Consider the following 16,868-nt stretch of genomic DNA (forward strand, 5'->3'; position numbering starts at 1 on the left):
GCTAAAACAACCGCACAGCAACCGCTCTCCGCCCGATTGGGGCGGGTCACCAAATTCATACCGAAATCTCGGAAGGATATTACAACTTTTACAGGAGCCGGCGACCTGCAAACGGCGTCAGTCAGTTTATTAATCAGGCGTTCAATCCGCCTCCTTTACCATCTCCCTCCCCGCCACTTCTCCTTGCCCATCTCTCCAATAGGTTCACTCTCCAGCCCCTCGGCCCTTCTCTCTCTCTCCCCTCGCCGTTCGGGCCTTCCTCTCACTTCTCTTCCCGCCCCGCTTCCTCCTCACTCTCCTATCCCGTTCCCAACTCATTTCACCGTCCACTCTCTCCACCCGCTTACCCTCACATCCTCTTTCTGCCCCTGCGATTCGCCTTCTTCCCCCTCTCCTACTCAGCCTCTCCCATCCCGTCCTTCTCCCTCCTCTCTCCCATTCGCGGTCCTTCCTTCTAGCCTCTCCCCCCGGCACTCACCCCAGTGCTGCGGTCCAGTGTCCCAGCGCTGGCCGCCGTCAGCCTGGTGGCGTTGAGGCCGACCAGGGACGGGAGAGTCTGGGACATCCAGTTGCTGATCATGGCCATCGTACTCAGGACGATCCCGATCTTTAGCAGAGGTACCGTCATTGCGGGAAGACTGCAGTTCTCTCATACCGAGTAACGTGGGGCAGGCGGGGCAGCGGCGGGTTTTGGCATCAGCGGGGCAGTGAGAAGCCGCGCTCCAAACGGGAGCATGGTGGCAGGGGCGGCGAGCGAAGGCTGGGGCGGGGGAGAGGGAGACACGAGGCTCCGGCGGCGGGAGCTGCCGCGCTCGCTGCTCACTGGAGAGTGACTGGGAGAGTGGGGCATCAGACGCGGATACGCAAGGCTCGTCCCGCCCCCGGTACAGGAGGACGGACCCGCCCCCCTCCCCCGGTACACACCGAACGGACCTGCCCACCGACCCTCCCTAATACCAAAAGTGCCCGCTCTAAGCTCCCATCTCTCTCTCAAATGTTCTCCCTCATTCACCCTGTGAAACCAGGAGTGGGCAGTGCCAGGGAACGGAGAACCGTTCCGACCCGGGAAAGTCAGTACCCGGGGAATCTGTACAGTAAACTTCAGTGGCCTGGGCACTGGTAGCACAGATTCCGGGAGGGAAGCGGTTAATTTAAAATCCACTGAGCCAATTACAATGAGTGTCAGTGCGTATGGGACCCGTCCCCCAGTAAGGGTCACTGTGTGGGACCCGTCCCCCAGTGAGGGTCACTGTGTGGGTCCCATCCCCCAGTGAGGGTCAGTGTGTGTGGGACCCATCCCCCAGTGAGGGTCAGTGTGTGTGGGACCCATCCCCCAGGGAGGGTCAGTGTGTGTGGGACCCATCCCCCAGTGAGGGTCAGTGTGTGTGGGACCCATCCCCCAGTGAGGGTCAGTGTGTGTGTGGTGTGGAACTCCCTGTGAGGGTCAGTGTGTGTGGGGTATCTGTCCCCCAGTGAGGGTCAGTGTGTGTGTGGGGTATCTGTCCCTCAGTGAGGGTCAGTGTGTGTGGGACCCGTTCCCCAGTGAGGGTCAGTGTGTGTGGGACCCGTCCCCCAGTGAGGGTCAGTGTGTGTGGGGTATCTGTCCCCCAGTGAGGGTCAGTGTGTGTGGTGTGGAACTCCCTGTGAGACTCAGTGTCTACTGAAAAGAAAATGGGAAAAAAAGAATTCCGCATTGAAAATAAGATTCAAAAGCTGGAATGATTTATTACTTCTGTGTCTTAATGTATGCAGAATTCACAGTGCTCGCAGTTGCCATGGCTACAGCGCCCAGTCTGCCTGCTAGTGCAGATTACAGCCATCTCTCAACCAGATACTGCAGCCCCGAACCTCCCCAACCAGCGCCCAGTACTGGCGAGGAGCGGCAGGGCTCGGATATGGAGCGGCTTACGTCTGGGATTCCTCACAGGTAAATGGTCTCTAAATCCCGGGAATGCCCACCGCAGCATGGGGTTACAATCCGCCTTGCTCTTTACCCTCCCAGCAGTGGCGCTGCAGCCTCACTCATCCCGACCCCTCTTCCATCATCACTGACCCACTTTAGCTTCGTGCCCTGTCTCGCACCCCACTCCCAATCACCATAACCCCCCTCCCCACTCCCGATCTACCTTTTGACGTTTCCGCGATTTTAACCCCTGCAGCACTGTCGAGAGCTCAAAATCTGCAAATTTTCCCTAAACCTTCGAACTTCTCACTTTTAATTCCACGAAAAGAATTCCTTAGCTTTCGGTCCCGTCGTATACCTAATGCGGCTTAGTACCGAGCGGTGGCTGAATTTTTCCCCGTGAATTGCCTAGTGAAGGAAATCCATGAATGCAAATTGTTTAATTTTCTGTACTCGCAGTAAAGTCTGAGGTTCTAGTGGCCCGAACAAGGAACTCGAACTGGAATATTCATTCACACAAAGCGGCCGCTTTGTTAAGACACTTGCTGTACCCCATGAAGTGGACAGTGTGCAACCTCGCAGTCTCCTGCCCCTGTAGCCCATCCACTTCCACGTTTAACGTGATGCTCTTCTGCACATCACCGTGGCAACGGGTGGCAATCTGAGTTACCGTCGCCTTCCTGACCTGACCTGCCATTCACTGGATGGGGTATGTGTGTGTGTGTGTGTGTGTGTGTGTGTGTGTGTGTGTGTGTGTGTGTGTGTGTGTGTGTGTGTGTGTGTGTGTGTGTGTGTGTGTGTGAGTGTGTGTGTGTGTGTGTGTGTGTGTGTGTGTGTGTGTGTGTGTGTCTCTGTGTGTGTCTGTGTGTGTGTGTGTGTGTGTGTGTCTGTGTGTGTGTATCTGTGTGTGTCTGTGTGTGTGTGTGTCTGTGTGTGTGTGTTTGTGTGTGTGTGTGTGTGTGTGTGTCTGTGTGTGTCTCTGTCTGTGTCTGTGTGTGTGTGTTTGTGTGTGTGTGTGTGTGTGTGTCTGTGTGTGTGTGTGTGTGTCTCTGTGTGTGTGTATCTGTGTGTGTCTGTGTGTGTGTGTGTGTGTGTGTCTCTGTGTGTGTATCTGTGTGTGTCTGTGTGTGTGTCTGTGTCTGTGTCTGTGTGTGTGTGTCCGTGTGTGTGTGAGTGTGTGTGTGTGTGTGTGTGTGTGTCTCTGTGTGTGTGTATGTCTCTGTGTGTGTGTCTGTGTCTGTGTGTGTGTGTGTCCGTGTGTGTGTGAGTGTGTGTGTGTGTGTCTCTGTGTGTGTGTATGTCTCTGTGTGTGTCTCTGTGTGTGTGTATGTCTCTGTGTGTGTGTCTGTGTCTGTGTGTGTGTGTGTGTGTCCCCGTGTGTGTGTGTCTCTGTGTGTGTGTGTGTATCTGTGTGTGTGTGTGTGTGTGTGTGTGTCTGTGTGTGTGTCTGTGTGTGTGTGTGTGTGTGTGTGTGTGTATCTGTGTGTGTGTGTGTGTGTGTGTGTCTGTGTGTGTGTGTGTCTCTGTGTGTGTGTGTCTCTCTCTCTCTGTGTGTCTGTGTGTGTATGTATGTCTGTCTGTGTGTGTGTGTGTGTGTGTGTGTGTGTGTGTGTGTGTGTGTGTGTGTGTGTGTGTTTCGCCCCATTCCCTGTAAACTCCAGACTGCTGTGCATGAAAATGTCAGGAGATCAGCACTTTCTCAAACTACCCTGTCTGGCACCAACCATCATTCCACGGTCAAAATCCCATTTCTTCCCTGTTCTGATACTTGCTCTGGAGAGTAACTGACCCTCTGGACCATGTCTGCATGCTTTATGCTGCCACATGATTGGCCGATGAAGCATTTGCATGAACAAGCAGAGATACCTAACAAAGTGACTACTAACTGTAAAATTTAAATCTAGAGTCTGATTGCCGTTTTCCAAGAATCGGATCCAAAGTAGCTTGGAAATGTAAAGCCGTCCTGCCCTTGGTGCCCATTGTCACCTGAATGGAACCGGGCAGCCCAGTTTCACACCCTGACTCCCTCTGTGTTGCCCTGCTCGTCAACAGTGCATGGGTTTCTGCTTCTATCCGCCAATGCTCAAAGGAACGACAGGCTTCAGGAGAAAAGGTTATCACTGATCTTAAATCAGTGAGAGGCATTTAGACAAGCCCGCGTAGCGCCAGGGAGCTGAGGGAGATCTGTCATGTACAGGCTGAGGAGAATTGGTACCATGGTTGGCACTGGACGTTGTGGGGAGCCTGCCGGGGGTGGCATGGTGGCGAAGCGGTCTGCACAACGCTTTACAGTACAGGCGACACCGGTTCGATTCCCGCTGCTGTCCGTGAGGAGTTTGTATGTCCTCCCCATGACCGTGTAGGTTTCCTCCAAGTGCTCCAGTTTCCTCCCACAGTCCAGAGATGTACACGTGGTAGGCTAATTGGCCAATGTAAATTGTCCAGCGACTGGGCTCAGGTTAAACCCGTCCGGGGGGGGGGGGGGGTGTGCTGGGCATATTCCAATCTGTATTGCAAAAAAAACCCTGTCCTGTCGAACGTTCTATTATTAATCTTTCTGCTCCGGAAACTAGCTCCCTCTATAAGGCACAGGAGCAGAATTAGGCCATTTGGCCCATCTACTCTGCTCCACCATTCTGTCATGGCTGATTTATTATCCCTCTGCACCCCATTCTCCTGCCTTCCCCTGCAACCTTTGACACCCTGACAAATCAAGAACCTATCAACCACCGCTTTAAATACCCCTCACGACTCTGATTCACCACCCTCTGGCTAAAGGAACTCCTCCTCAACTCTGTTCTAAACTGTACCCGGAGGCTGTACCCTGTGGGCCTGGACTCCCCTGATAGAGGAAACATCCTCTGCACTCCCACTCTTACTGGGTCTTTCATCCATCTCAGCCTGTTGAAGCCCCTCCTAATGGTTTACACACCCATTAAAGTCTTTTCCCTGAGCAGTCCCAGTGCCACACACTGTTCCCGAACAAACAGAAGTCATGTGGCGTTAGCCTCTAGGATGGGCAGTGTCCCCCTTCCCTGAAGCGTGCACAGCCCTCTGGCTCTAGCATCATTACGGTTTTCGTGGCCCCAGTATAACGCTGTGCTCTCACATTCAATGCCTCGGCAGAATTAAGGCGAGTATTACTGAGGATGAACAATGACAGAGCTTTGAGAGGGCAAATGGCGACTGGGTGGGCAGCAACACGGGCATGGAGGGGAGTGTAGAGCCACAAGAGCACAGAAATGCAGTGTAATTTCACCAAATATACATTGCAGGGGTGATCTGTCTGGATGACACGCAAACAAAAGTAACAATAATAAACTATTTTTAAACGGCGCGACACTGGGAAATGTTTATACCTCAGTGGCCCTCAGATGGTCAAAGAACACCAACACGATCCATGGGCAGCGAGGAGGACGAATGAAATGCCGGCCTAGAACTATCAGACCTGAGCGAGTCCGCTCCTGGAGGGACGAACCCGGAAATTCAAGAGTGCGGCCGAGATGGACTGGAGCACTGCCGTATGATTTTGCAGAACAGACCTCTGTTCTCCACACTGCAGCAAAACTTCACTGAAGCGCACACATTTCTTCGGGAGCTTGATAGGATGGGCGCAGGGAGGACGTCTCCCCTCGCGGGGGAGTCACAATGTCAAAGGAAGGGGCAGGCCGTTTAAGGTGGAGATGAGGAGAAACTACTTCACGCAGAGGCTGGTGGATTTTCGGGGATTCTCTGCGTGGAGGGTTATGAAGGCCCAGCTATAGATTGCGTTCCTAAACTGATATTTCTAGGTTTTGAAGGAATATAGGATGGACAAGTAGATGGGCTGTGGTCAGATTGATTAGCAGAGCAGACGGCAGAGGTTGAAATGGCCTGCTCCTATCCGATGTGTTCCTATTGGACACCGTCTCCAGCTAACCCCCCACTTGCGAAAATCCTCCTGCTTCTCCCCACTCCTGCGACGCCTTCCGCAGCTGCATTAGAACCCCCGTTGCTCCTTTAATACCACCGCTGACATCACCGGATTAATATACCAGCCCCAAACTGCCACTTTAACGCGAGCACTTTTACAAGGCGCAGAAAATGTTAACACAAGGGACAAGCTCTCGGAGTCAAAGCCTCCAACTGAGTTGGAAAGTGCTTACTGAGAACATTTCACAGTCTCAGGATGTCCTGATACAACAATCCCAGCGGCACTCCTGAATCTCTGGGTGCTGTGGTATGCAATGATAAAGGAACTTGATGGAAAAGCGTGGGCGCTAAGTGAACGGAGATGCTGGAACCCCTGGACGCCACGGTGAAGAGAGAGCAGCTGATTGACAGAAACCATCAGATCCTTCAGTTGAGGGAAAGAAAGATTTTGTTGGAGAATTTTGGAACATTGGTGGCGTTCCTGCAGATGCCTGAAATGCCGAGCAGCGCGCACAGGATGCTGGGGACTGAGGTCGGGTGGTGCCTATGGAGGAGGGAGGGATGTTTCAGTCCGAGACGCTTCTTCGGACTGGAAGGGAAGGGGAGGAAGACTGCAGAATGGAAAGGTGAGGGGAGGGGAAGGAAGAGCACCTCCCTCTGGGTCCTCTCCTTCTTCCCTTTCCCCCCACTCTCCTGTCCTACCAGATTCCTCAATCCTCAGCCTTTTCCACGCCCCCCCCAGGCCTCACCTATCACCTTTTAGCTCGTCTTCCTTCCCCCACCCCCACCTTTTTATTCAGGCATCTTCCCCCTTTCCTTTCCAGTCCTGATGAAGGGTCTCAGCCTGAAATGTGGACTATGTACTCCTTTCCACGGACGCTGCCGGACCTGCTGAGTTCCTCCGGCATTTTGTGTGTGTTGCTTTGGATTTCCAGCATCTGCCGATTTCCTCGTGTTATCGATCATACATTTGTAAATGTTGGGAAGAGACGGTGCAGACAAGCGGTGGTGTAAGAGCGCAGTCACAAGGTTAATTGGATTAATGGAGTCAATGTTGGATAACTGCACACAGAGCAGAGGCGGACACCTGAAAGCTTGCTCCAGATTGTCCGGAGAGAAAGCTTGAGATGTCCGATTACTGGAGGAGGGGTAGGGCCCGAGGAGTGGAGTTAAAGGAGGGACGGAAGAGTAAGGAGTGATAGGGTCTCTAGTTCATTCCCCACTTCGTCAGCAACTAGATCGTTGACATCACCCGCGCACGCGAAGAATTTATCGATTTTGTCCAAACTTCAACCCCACTCTCAACTTTACTCGATGGGTTTCTGACCCCACTCCCTTTGCTAGATCTCTGTCTCCATCTGAGAGGACACAAACAATCCACTGATATTGACCACAAACCACCGACTCCCGCAGCTTCACCACCTACGCTACATCTCCCCCCCCACCCTGTTTCATGCCGCCCCTTTCTCTCAGTATCTCCATCGCTGCTGTATCGCTTCACAAACTGGGGGCCTGCACCCAGGACGCTTGAAATGGTCTTTTTCAGGAAACGTGGCTCCCTCCTCACTGTGGGTGATGGGGCACTCGCCCTCACCTCCATTTCTCAGAAAAGCTTCCTCGCCCCTTCTCAGCAGACAGGACAGAGGCCGACTTCAGCCGGCGCCCAGCGGTCAGCTCTGTGATGAAATCCCACCTTCCCCTCCGCCTCTTTCCCCCTACACTCCCCCTGGAACTCCCGGGTTCACTCATTCTCCCACCCCACTCGCACCTCTACCGCCTTGCCCTGCAAACGTAGCTGCAGCATTTGCCCTTACACCCCTTCCTCGCCGCCACGGCCCTTCCTAGGAGGGGCAAGGATTCACCTCCAGCCTCGCCTACACGCCTGCTATTCCTGATGTGGCCTCCTCCGCCCAGTATTACTGTCTACCTGCGCTGCACTCTCTCTATGTACCTGTGACACTCTGTTATTGTATTTCCTCAATGCACTGTTGTAATTAATTTGTTTGCATGGATGGTACCAAAGGCACATTTTCACCACACTTGGAGAAACCAATTTCCCAGTTACAGACCAGGTGACCCTTTCGGGGGGGGGGGGCACCCGCGCTCTTGCCCCCAATTGCCATTCCGAGTGCGCAGTTCTGTCATCTCCACAGCCATTGTGAGGCCACACTTAAAACTGAAGGACAGTGCCTCATATCATCTACAATCCGGACATGGGGTCAGATATCACTTACCCCACGTATTCCCACTCCCCTCCCCCACCTGGTTCCACCCACTGGGCCTTCGACCTCCTCCCCAGCCTGTTCCAGCTTTATCTAGCTCAACTTATCATCCTCCTTACATGTCACTTGTCCACCTTCCACCACCCAGCCCCAGGCTCGACCTACCCCCGCCTGACCCCTTTCCCGGCCTGTTTCCACCCATCACTTCCGACCTTACTCCCCCCACTCCTCTCCCCCTCCACCCGCCCATCATCCCCATTTCACCTGCCGCCCAACAGCCCCTGCCTCTCTCCTCTCCTCCCACCCCCTTTATGCTGGCCATCATATCTCGATACTCTCATTTGCGGTGACGAGTCTTGACCCTAAAAGTCGACCGTCCCTCTGCCGCCTCTAATGCCAATCGGCCCACCGACTTCCTCCAGAAGTCTACCTATTTTTGCTGATGTAAAAACAAATTCTGGTGGAACAATGTGGGAATGAATGTGAAAGAATACTTTCGTGCACAATTAATGTGGATATATTCATGGGCTTCTTTCTACTCATTGATACCGGGAGCCTGTCCCTTTGAGAATGCGCTGCCATCTGTTACCTTAAGGAAACAATGGGGAACCTGTCACTTTAAGGACGCCTCTCCGGTCTCCATAGTACGGTAAACAGCGCCGCCTGCTGGCAACAGGCTGTAGCGCACCCCAATCCAATCTCACATCACAGAAGCTCAACAAATTTACATCGGATAAACCACGAATAACGGGAATCAGCAGTGAAACACAAGCTGCAGTTTACTTTTGACCAAATAAACCAAATAAAATCCAATATAAAAATCCTCAAATCTCTATTCACACCAAATTACCTATCGATTTCAATTTCACATCAATATAAACCGGCGGTTACAACAGAACAGAGCGTCTTTGCAGTATTTTAAATAACCAGGGTTTTTTTTTGCATCTTTTAAATATAAAGCAATCATGCTGACAGGTAGCAATAAATACCTAATTTGATTATAAATACATATTGCACAACAGGCAGGAAGAATTGAACGTCCACGTTCCAGACACACAGGCTTTTAGACCTTGTCCGCTCCCACTCCATCACTCTCCTTAATGACCCTCTTACAATTCCTTCCTTTCTTTCCCAACAACCCACCGTGTGGCTGTCACTGCCCCCCCCCCCCTATCCCCATTTCCTTGTCACTCGTCTCTTCCTTCCTCGCAATTACCCGGCAGGCGCCCCAGACCGTCGGCGTGGCTTGCTTGTCCATGCCAGAGTTGGGTCAGCCTGCTCCCGACCCCACCAAGAAATCCTTCTTCCCCTCTGTCCACTCAGCTCACCTGGGCCACGCCGAGTGGCAGCGAATCCCACCCCACACACCGGGTTCTCTTCGCTGGAAATGTTACTCTTTTGTACTCAATGGTCCCTAGTTCTAAGTACACCTGCAAGTCGAATCTCCACCCCCTTTCTCTCCTCCTTCCCCCTACCCCCTTTAACTCAACTTACAGTCAACCTGCTAGTGTAGTCTCTACTCATTGCATAGGTACAACACGCCAGGTACTTCCTGTGTGAGACTCGGTGCATTGGTCCCACCAACCACCTCAGAACCCACGGAACCAAGCATCCCCGATCCCAGAGGAGTGTCTGAGAAGATCTAACTCAGATAAAGTTTACAGTGGAAGTGTTTCAAAGGACCGGGTTCCCCACCCCCTCCCCGCGGTTCGGTGGGTCAAGGCTTGGGAGGAAGCTTATACCACCTGGGCTGGCAGAGACCCCCCCCCCCCGTAGCCCGATGCCCAGCCACCCCTGCCCACTATGGTTTATCTTTAACCCTGCTCACCGCCCCAGTCCTCGGCAACCCTCCCCAAGGCTTTCAAAGCCGCAGATCAAACCAGACTCAACCCCTCCTCGACCTTACCCTCCTCAGACTTTCAGTCCTCTGACCTTCAACCTGACCCCAACCCTCAAACCCGGCCACTGACCCTCCATTCAATGACAGCCTCCTCCTTCCGAAAGCCGGACCAACAACAGCCCTGCCGAAACCACCCACTGACCCACGACTCCTCAACTGACCGCTGACCCCCTCCCCGACACCAGGAGCCCTGACCCTTGATCCCAGGGTCGGCTTCTTCGGTCTCCGCGCCCCCTCCCTCGCACACGGTCCTCACCTGGGTGAGCTGAATGCTGATGAGCAGGACCCCCAGCGTGAGGAGCCGGACTCGGCCGCGCTCCCTCCTGCCCCCGGGCTGCGCTTCCATGCTGCTCTCGCTCCGGTCCGCTCGTCCCGGGCTCCCTGCACCTGTCCCGCCTGCTCCCGGCTCGTCGCTCCGCCCTCTGCCGCTGCCGCTCGGTCCCCGGTCAGGCGCCTGGCCGCAGCCGCATCTCAGCCCCGCCGGCAGCGAGCGAGCGGGTCCGCGGGCAGATCCGAGCGGAGAGCGGCTTCCAGCCCGTGTCTGGGTCCGGGAGCTAGCACAGGATGTGACATCAATCCGGAGGGAGGGGGCGAGGAGGGGAGTGAGAGAGAGGGGAGAGGGAGAGAGAGAGGGGGAGGGAGGGAGGGGAGGGAGAGAGGGGGGAGGGAGAGAGAGGGGGAGGGAGGGAGGAGAGAGAGGGGGAGAGAGGGAGGGGGAGGGAGGAGGAGGAGGGAGAGAGAGGGGGAGGGAGGAGGGAGGAGAGAGAGGGGGAGAGAGGGAGGGGAGGGAGAGAGAGGAGAGAGGGAGAGGAAGAGAGAGAGGGGGAGAGAGGGAGGGGGAGGGAGGAGGAGGAGGGAGAGAGAGGGGGAGGGAGGAGGGAGAGAGAGGGAGGAGGGAGAGAGAGGGGGGAGGGAGGAGAGAGGGGGAGGGAAGAAAGAGAGGGGGAGAGAGGGAGGGGGAGGGAGGAGGAGGAGGGAGAGAGAGGGGGAGGGAGGAGGAGGAGGGAGAGGGAGGGAGGGGGAGGGAGGAGGGGGAGTGAGAGAGAGGAGAGAGAGGGGAAGAGAGGGAGGGGGAGTGAGAGAGAGGAGAGAGGGAGAGGAAGAGAGAGGGGGAGAGAGGGAGGGGGAGTGAGAGAGAGGGAGAGGAAGAGAGAGAGGGGGAGAGAGGGAGGGGGAGGGAGATAGAGGGGGAGGGAGGAGGAGGGAGAGGGAGGGAGGGGAAGAAAGAGGGGGAGAGGGAGGGGAGGGAGGAGGGGGAGTGAGAGAGAGGAGAGGGAGGGGAAGAGATAGAGGGGGAGAGAGGGAGGGGAGTGAGAGAGAGGAGAGAGGGAGAGGAAGAGAGAGAGGGGGAGAGAGGGAGGGGGAGTGAGAGAGAGGAGAGAGGGAGAGGAAGAGAGAGAGGGGGGAGAGAGGGTGAGGAGGGGAGTGAGAGAGAGGGGAGAGGGAAGAAGGAGAGAGGGAGGGGGAGGGAGAGAGGGGAGGGAGGAGGAGGAGGGAGAGAGAGGGGGAGGGAGGAAGGAGAGAGGGGGAGGGAGGGAGAGGGAGGCAGAGGGGAGTGGGAGGGAGAGCAAAGTGGAGGAGTGAGAGAGTGAGGGGATAGAGGGGGAGGCAAGAGAGAGGAGGGAGGTGAAAGGGACAAGGGGGAAAAAGGAGGCGGGAAGAAAGCAGTAGAGAGAGAGAGGGAAGGGGAAGAGGGAAATGATGGGGAAAGGGAAGGTGAAGGTGAGGGGGACGAGGAGAGAAATGGATGGGGAGAGAGAGGGTGGAAGAGCAGAGAAAAGGAAGGAAAAAAGGATGTGGGGGGAGAGGAGGAATGAGAAACAGGAAAGGGCGAGAGAATGGGAGAGTATACATGACTGTGAGAAGGGGTGAATGTGAGGGGAGATGGAGGAGGAAGGACAGGGTGAGTGAGAATGAGCAGCAGACAAGGATGGGGAGGGAGGGAGAGATGAAGGGAGGGGTTAAGGAGGAGGAGTGAGGGAGGGAGTGTGAGGACAGATGTAGAATACTGAAACAGGCCCTTTAGATTACTCCCATTTTATTCTCCCACATTCCCATAACTTACCCCTCTCCTTGTATTCCCCCCCCCCCCAACCCCAACTACTTTTGGGACAGTTTACTCCGGTCAATTAACCTACGACCCTCACATTTTTGGGAGGAGGGAGGAAACACTCTCGCCCCACCCAAGACAAAGGAGATGGTTATTGACTTGAGGAGATCTCACAGTGCTCACACCCACTTTACAGTGACAATACAGTGGTTTCAAACTCGGGGCACCTCCATCGCACACGACCTCTCATGGTCCCAGAACAGATTCTACACCGTCAGGAAAGCGGCGCTTTCTGAGGCGGCCGGAGGGAGTCCTCCCACTCATGGAGTTCCGACGATCTGCAGTAGGGAGCGCCCCAATAACCTGCATCACTGTTTGGTACGGAAGCTGCCCTATGGTGGACAAAACTGCCCAACTGGCACCACATGACCCGGCGTCAAGGACAGTTGTGCAAGATGCCGGAAAAGGGCCGCTAACATCGTGAAGGATCCCACCCACCCTGCTCATGGACTGTGTGTCCCACTCCCGTCAGGGAGGAGGCTTCAAAAACAGTTACTGTTCCCCAAGCAGGAAGGCTGATCAACACCCCAAACACTGCTACTTTATCACTTCCTGTCAGTCACCATATGTTCAGACACTCTTGTGCCTAGCGTCACTTTATGGACACACAACCAATCTATGCATGTAAGCTATCTTATGTATTTAGATCGATTATGTTTTTTTAATTATTGTATTTTTTGTGCTGCATTGGATGTAGAGTGACAATTACTTCATTCTCCTTTACACTTGTGACAATGAGCAATCTTGAGTCGTGAACAGGAGCATCTGGAGGGATCTCTACAGACTCCACACAGACAGCATCCGACGTCAGCATTGAGTGGGGTCAGTGGTGCTGGACAACCATTCTGCCCATCTGTTGTGAGGGGTGGGGTGGGGGAGAGGGAGAATGAGGAAAGGAGTGATAGAGTAAGAGATGGAGGGCAAAGGGGAAAGGGGCATTTGGGAGAGAGGGTGAGAATGGGAAAGAGACAGAGAAGAGCGAAGGGGGAGGTAGGAGAATGATGGGGGAAGAGCAAGACAAAGAAAATAGTGTTGGTCGAGAGTACGATGGTGAGTGGGAGTGGAGAGATGTACAGAGTTTGAGAATGGGCACAGGCAAAGGGGACGGGACCGATTAAGGGAAGGAGAATGGAGCCAGAGAGTGAGAATGAAAGGGCTGATAGAGGGGGAATAAATCTTTAGGCAGAGGAGGCAGAGAGAGTGGGGGGAAGGGGAATAGGTTGGAAGGGAGATTCCGCCGAGAGGTATTCTCGACAACCTCCGCTTTGCATTCATCTGAGGGCACCTCTTGTGACTTGGAGCGTCCCGTCCCTTGTCCAGACTAAAACAGCCCCGATCAACTTCATGGTTAATACCTCATGAGTCTTTGGTGAGCCTGAAATTTATCGGCAGAACGAATGATTCGCAGCCAAGGACACGCTGCAAGGTCCTGGATTAGTTGCTGCGGATGTTCTAATGTCACCCTCCCCGAGCACCTAGAGAGGAAAGCTGCTGAGAAAAGCCACCTCCAGCACACCATCTGTGAGAGGAGAGTCAGTGCTGGAGGTTCACAATAAGAATTAAAGTCTGTGAAATGTGGCTTGCATTTGTATCGACAGTGCCTGCTTATGTTTTGCTTTTTGAAACCTTTTCTCTGCGTTTGAGTAGTTTTATAATGTACAATCAACTGTGCAGCCGGCTGGGTGGGAACGCCACACACAAAAGAGTCAGAGCTGTGGTAGATCCATCTGGCCCCACAAGCCTTCACCCCGATCAGGACTGATTTACCCTGGCCTTTGCTCTCCAAGCCCTCGCGCGGTTTCATTCTTAGCCGGATGTGGGAAATCACATACTGCAGTTTCCGCTGCCCCGTTGCTTTGTCCCTGGAAACCCCATGGGCCCGTGCTTTGTCACCTCCCTCGCAGCTACGTGTTGGCCCTTGGCTACATATTGATCATGCCCGGATGAACGCCTGATCTGAAGGCATCAGTTCACACCCGCACAGACAGCACCAGCATCCGTTCTGTACCCTGTGCTGTCCAATGTCTCGTCTTAGATGCCTTGAGCTCCACGTAATTACAGATAGATGCAGGCCACTCGGTCAAAAGCAACTCTACCAGTGTATAAGTTTTATGTGAGATTCCCCCCATCCTTTAGAAACATAGAAAACCTACAGCATGATACAGGCCCTTCGGCCCACAAAGCTGTGCCGAACATGTCCTTACCTTAGAAATTACCTAGGGTTACCCATAGCCCTCTATTTCTCTAAGCTCCATGTACCTATCCAGGAGTCTCTTAAAAGACCCTGTCGTATCCGCCTCCACCACCATCGCCGGCAGCCCATTTCACGCACCCACAACTCTCTGCATAGAAAACTTAGCCCTGACATCTCCTCTGTACTTACTTCCAAGCACCTTAAAATAGGCGTGAGTTTGGTTTGCACATCCCTTGGTGATCTTATCCCTAATTAACATTTTTTCTTTAATTTCTGTGTTTGTAAAATATTTTATTCTATTTTATGTTAAATAATGATAATTAACTTTTAGGAAATTGTGGAGTAGAACTCACAATCATCTGAAAATATTAGCACCTCATCTTTTTGCCATTAAGCTGCATTTGATATAGTCCCCCTTCAACAATCTACACAGCTCTTTAACCTGATCCCTTGCTTAAGCCACCTTTCAAATACATAGGCTTTTGAGGCTGTGTGGCTTTTCTCTGGCATGCACCCACTTGATTTCTTTAAGTTAGTTAAGCCTGAAATTTCTAACTTGATCATCCAGTTTGGGAGGCATAATTATATACACACTTGCACTACTGCTTTCTGGTACTTTTTAAATTCTTGTTGTTGACCTCTTTATTATCTATCTGCTATTTATTTATTTACCCATCCATGGTGGGTCGTTCAGTCATTCTTGTTGGTTAACAGGAAGTTACCATTTTGTTTCTGCTTTCCTATTTCCACAATATTATTAATTTGTTAATTATTGAGATGCATTGTAGCCTGGCAAACCCGGACTTAATCTTAGCCTAATTATGTGACAATTTACAATGACTAATTAACCCACCAACCAGTAGGTCTTTGGGCAATGGGAGGAAACCGGAGGAAACCCACATGGTCACAGGGTGAATGTACAAATTCCTTACAGACAGCAACGGGAATTGAACCCGGGTCTCTGGTCCTTTAAAGCGTTGTGCTAACCACTACACTACTGTGCCACCCTTTTAAAATCAGTCTTCACTACAATCCATCCAAATCTTCTCTTTGTATAACTTGGTAGTTTTAACAGTCTGAATCCAGACCAGAATTACTATTTTGCCATCACTATTGCCCAGTTGCTCCCCCTGGCTTCTATTCCTAACTTGTTCTAGTTTATTTTGCATTACTGTGTAGTGCTCTCTCTATTGTTACACTTACTGACACTGAGTAGTAAACATTGGAAAGACCAATGGCCTCATCGCAAGCAATATTCACATATCATTTCCCTCCATGCGGAACCAATTTTTCTGCAACTTTGATAACTTAATTGAACCTGACTTGCGATATCAAATACATATATCTACCATGTCAATTCTGTCTACTTTCACCTCCGTGTTCAAGAATGCAGTTTCTCACCGGGTTCTCAAAGGCAAGCAGCAAAAATCAGTGATAACAGGACAATGTGCACAGCTGAAAGGTGAATGGAATCTAATGTGCTAAGGGTTTCAGGTTATTACCATTAGACTCGACCATTCCAAGTTTGTTCTTTGTTGGTTTACAGCCTTACAAACTTACACTGGTCCAAGACTTTGTTGGCTCAACCTCTGCGAATACCTCTGTGGAGAAGGAGTTAACTGCACCAAGTTCCTGTGAGTTCACAACATGGATGACCCCACATGGTCCCTCAATATCACCTCCATGAACAAGAAGGCAGAGCAGTGCCTTCACTTCCTAAGAAGATTGAGGCAAACAAGGCTCCCCCCCCCCCACCACCCCACCTTAACCGCGTTTTACAGGTGCACCATTGAGAGCATCCAGACAAGTCACATCTCCATCAAGTATGGGAGCAGTTGAACATCGGACCAGAAGACCATAAGAGATAGGAATAGAATTGGTCCATTCAGCCCATCAAGTCTGCTCTGCCATCCCATCATAGCTGATCCTGAATTCACTCAACCCCATACAACTGGCTTCTCATCATATCCTTTGATGTCCTGACCGAGCTGGAAGCAATCAACTTCCGCCTTAAGTATACTCGTGGACCTGACCTCCACTGCTGTCTGTGGCAGAGCATTCCATAGGAAACATCCCCTCCACATCCACCCTACCTAGTCCTTTCAACATTCGGTGGGTTTCAATGAGATCCCCCCGCTGCATTCTTCTAAATTCCAGTGAGTACAGGCCTAAAGTTGCCATACGCTCCTCATATGTTAACCCCTTCATTCCCGGATTATATCCTTACCTTCATAAGTTATTGTGCGATATGTGTGTTACGTGTACTACCGTGCTTTACAGCCTGGTTCGGAGAAAGTTTGTCCCATTTCTATACATTATATGGTTATATACGTTATATACATGTGTATAATTAACTAACAATAAACTTGTCTTGACTTGACTATGTCCTGTTGTCCATTGCTCAAGCGTTTGCCCTGTTCTTGTCGCTTTTCTGTCATATACTTAAAAGTTGTATTATGTTTACACCCCTTCATGGCCTTTCCTCCTCCAGATCCCAGAAACAACCCCCAAGTCTCACAGTAAATTTCTGGCCCTGTGGGCTCTCTCTCTCTCTTCTATTCCCCAGTCTCTTTCTTTGGCCAATGACCTGCTGAAATTGAGCATCTTGCTGACGTTGAACCTCAGAT

General features: G+C 52.3%; 1 protein-coding gene and 1 long non-coding RNA gene across 3 annotated transcripts in view; one reads left to right on the forward strand and one right to left on the reverse strand.

The window, feature by feature from the left end:
- Positions 1–10,555, reverse strand: part of olfm1b (olfactomedin 1b) — a 39,877-nt gene extending 29,322 nt beyond the window's left edge. Inside the window, exon 1 of one of the 2 annotated variants that reach the window (XM_059994248.1) lies at positions 10,194–10,555. In XM_059994248.1, the coding sequence (XP_059850231.1) occupies positions 10,194–10,283 (90 nt within the window). In that variant the 5' untranslated portion in view covers positions 10,284–10,555. Of the gene's footprint in view, positions 1–478; positions 824–10,193 lie in introns of those variants that run through there. The other variant, XM_059994246.1, reaches the window with a different exon arrangement.
- LOC132407548 (uncharacterized) lies at positions 499–16,611 on the forward strand. The gene is made up of 4 exons (XR_009516503.1): positions 499–618; positions 1,753–1,927; positions 12,184–12,671; positions 15,788–16,611. It is a non-coding gene; the product is annotated as an uncharacterized LOC132407548 (long non-coding RNA).
- The last annotated feature ends 257 nt before the right edge of the window (positions 16,612–16,868 follow it).

This window comes from Hypanus sabinus, chromosome 18 (assembly GCF_030144855.1).
Source record: "Hypanus sabinus isolate sHypSab1 chromosome 18, sHypSab1.hap1, whole genome shotgun sequence".
Classification (NCBI taxonomy): Eukaryota; Metazoa; Chordata; class Chondrichthyes; order Myliobatiformes; family Dasyatidae; genus Hypanus; species Hypanus sabinus.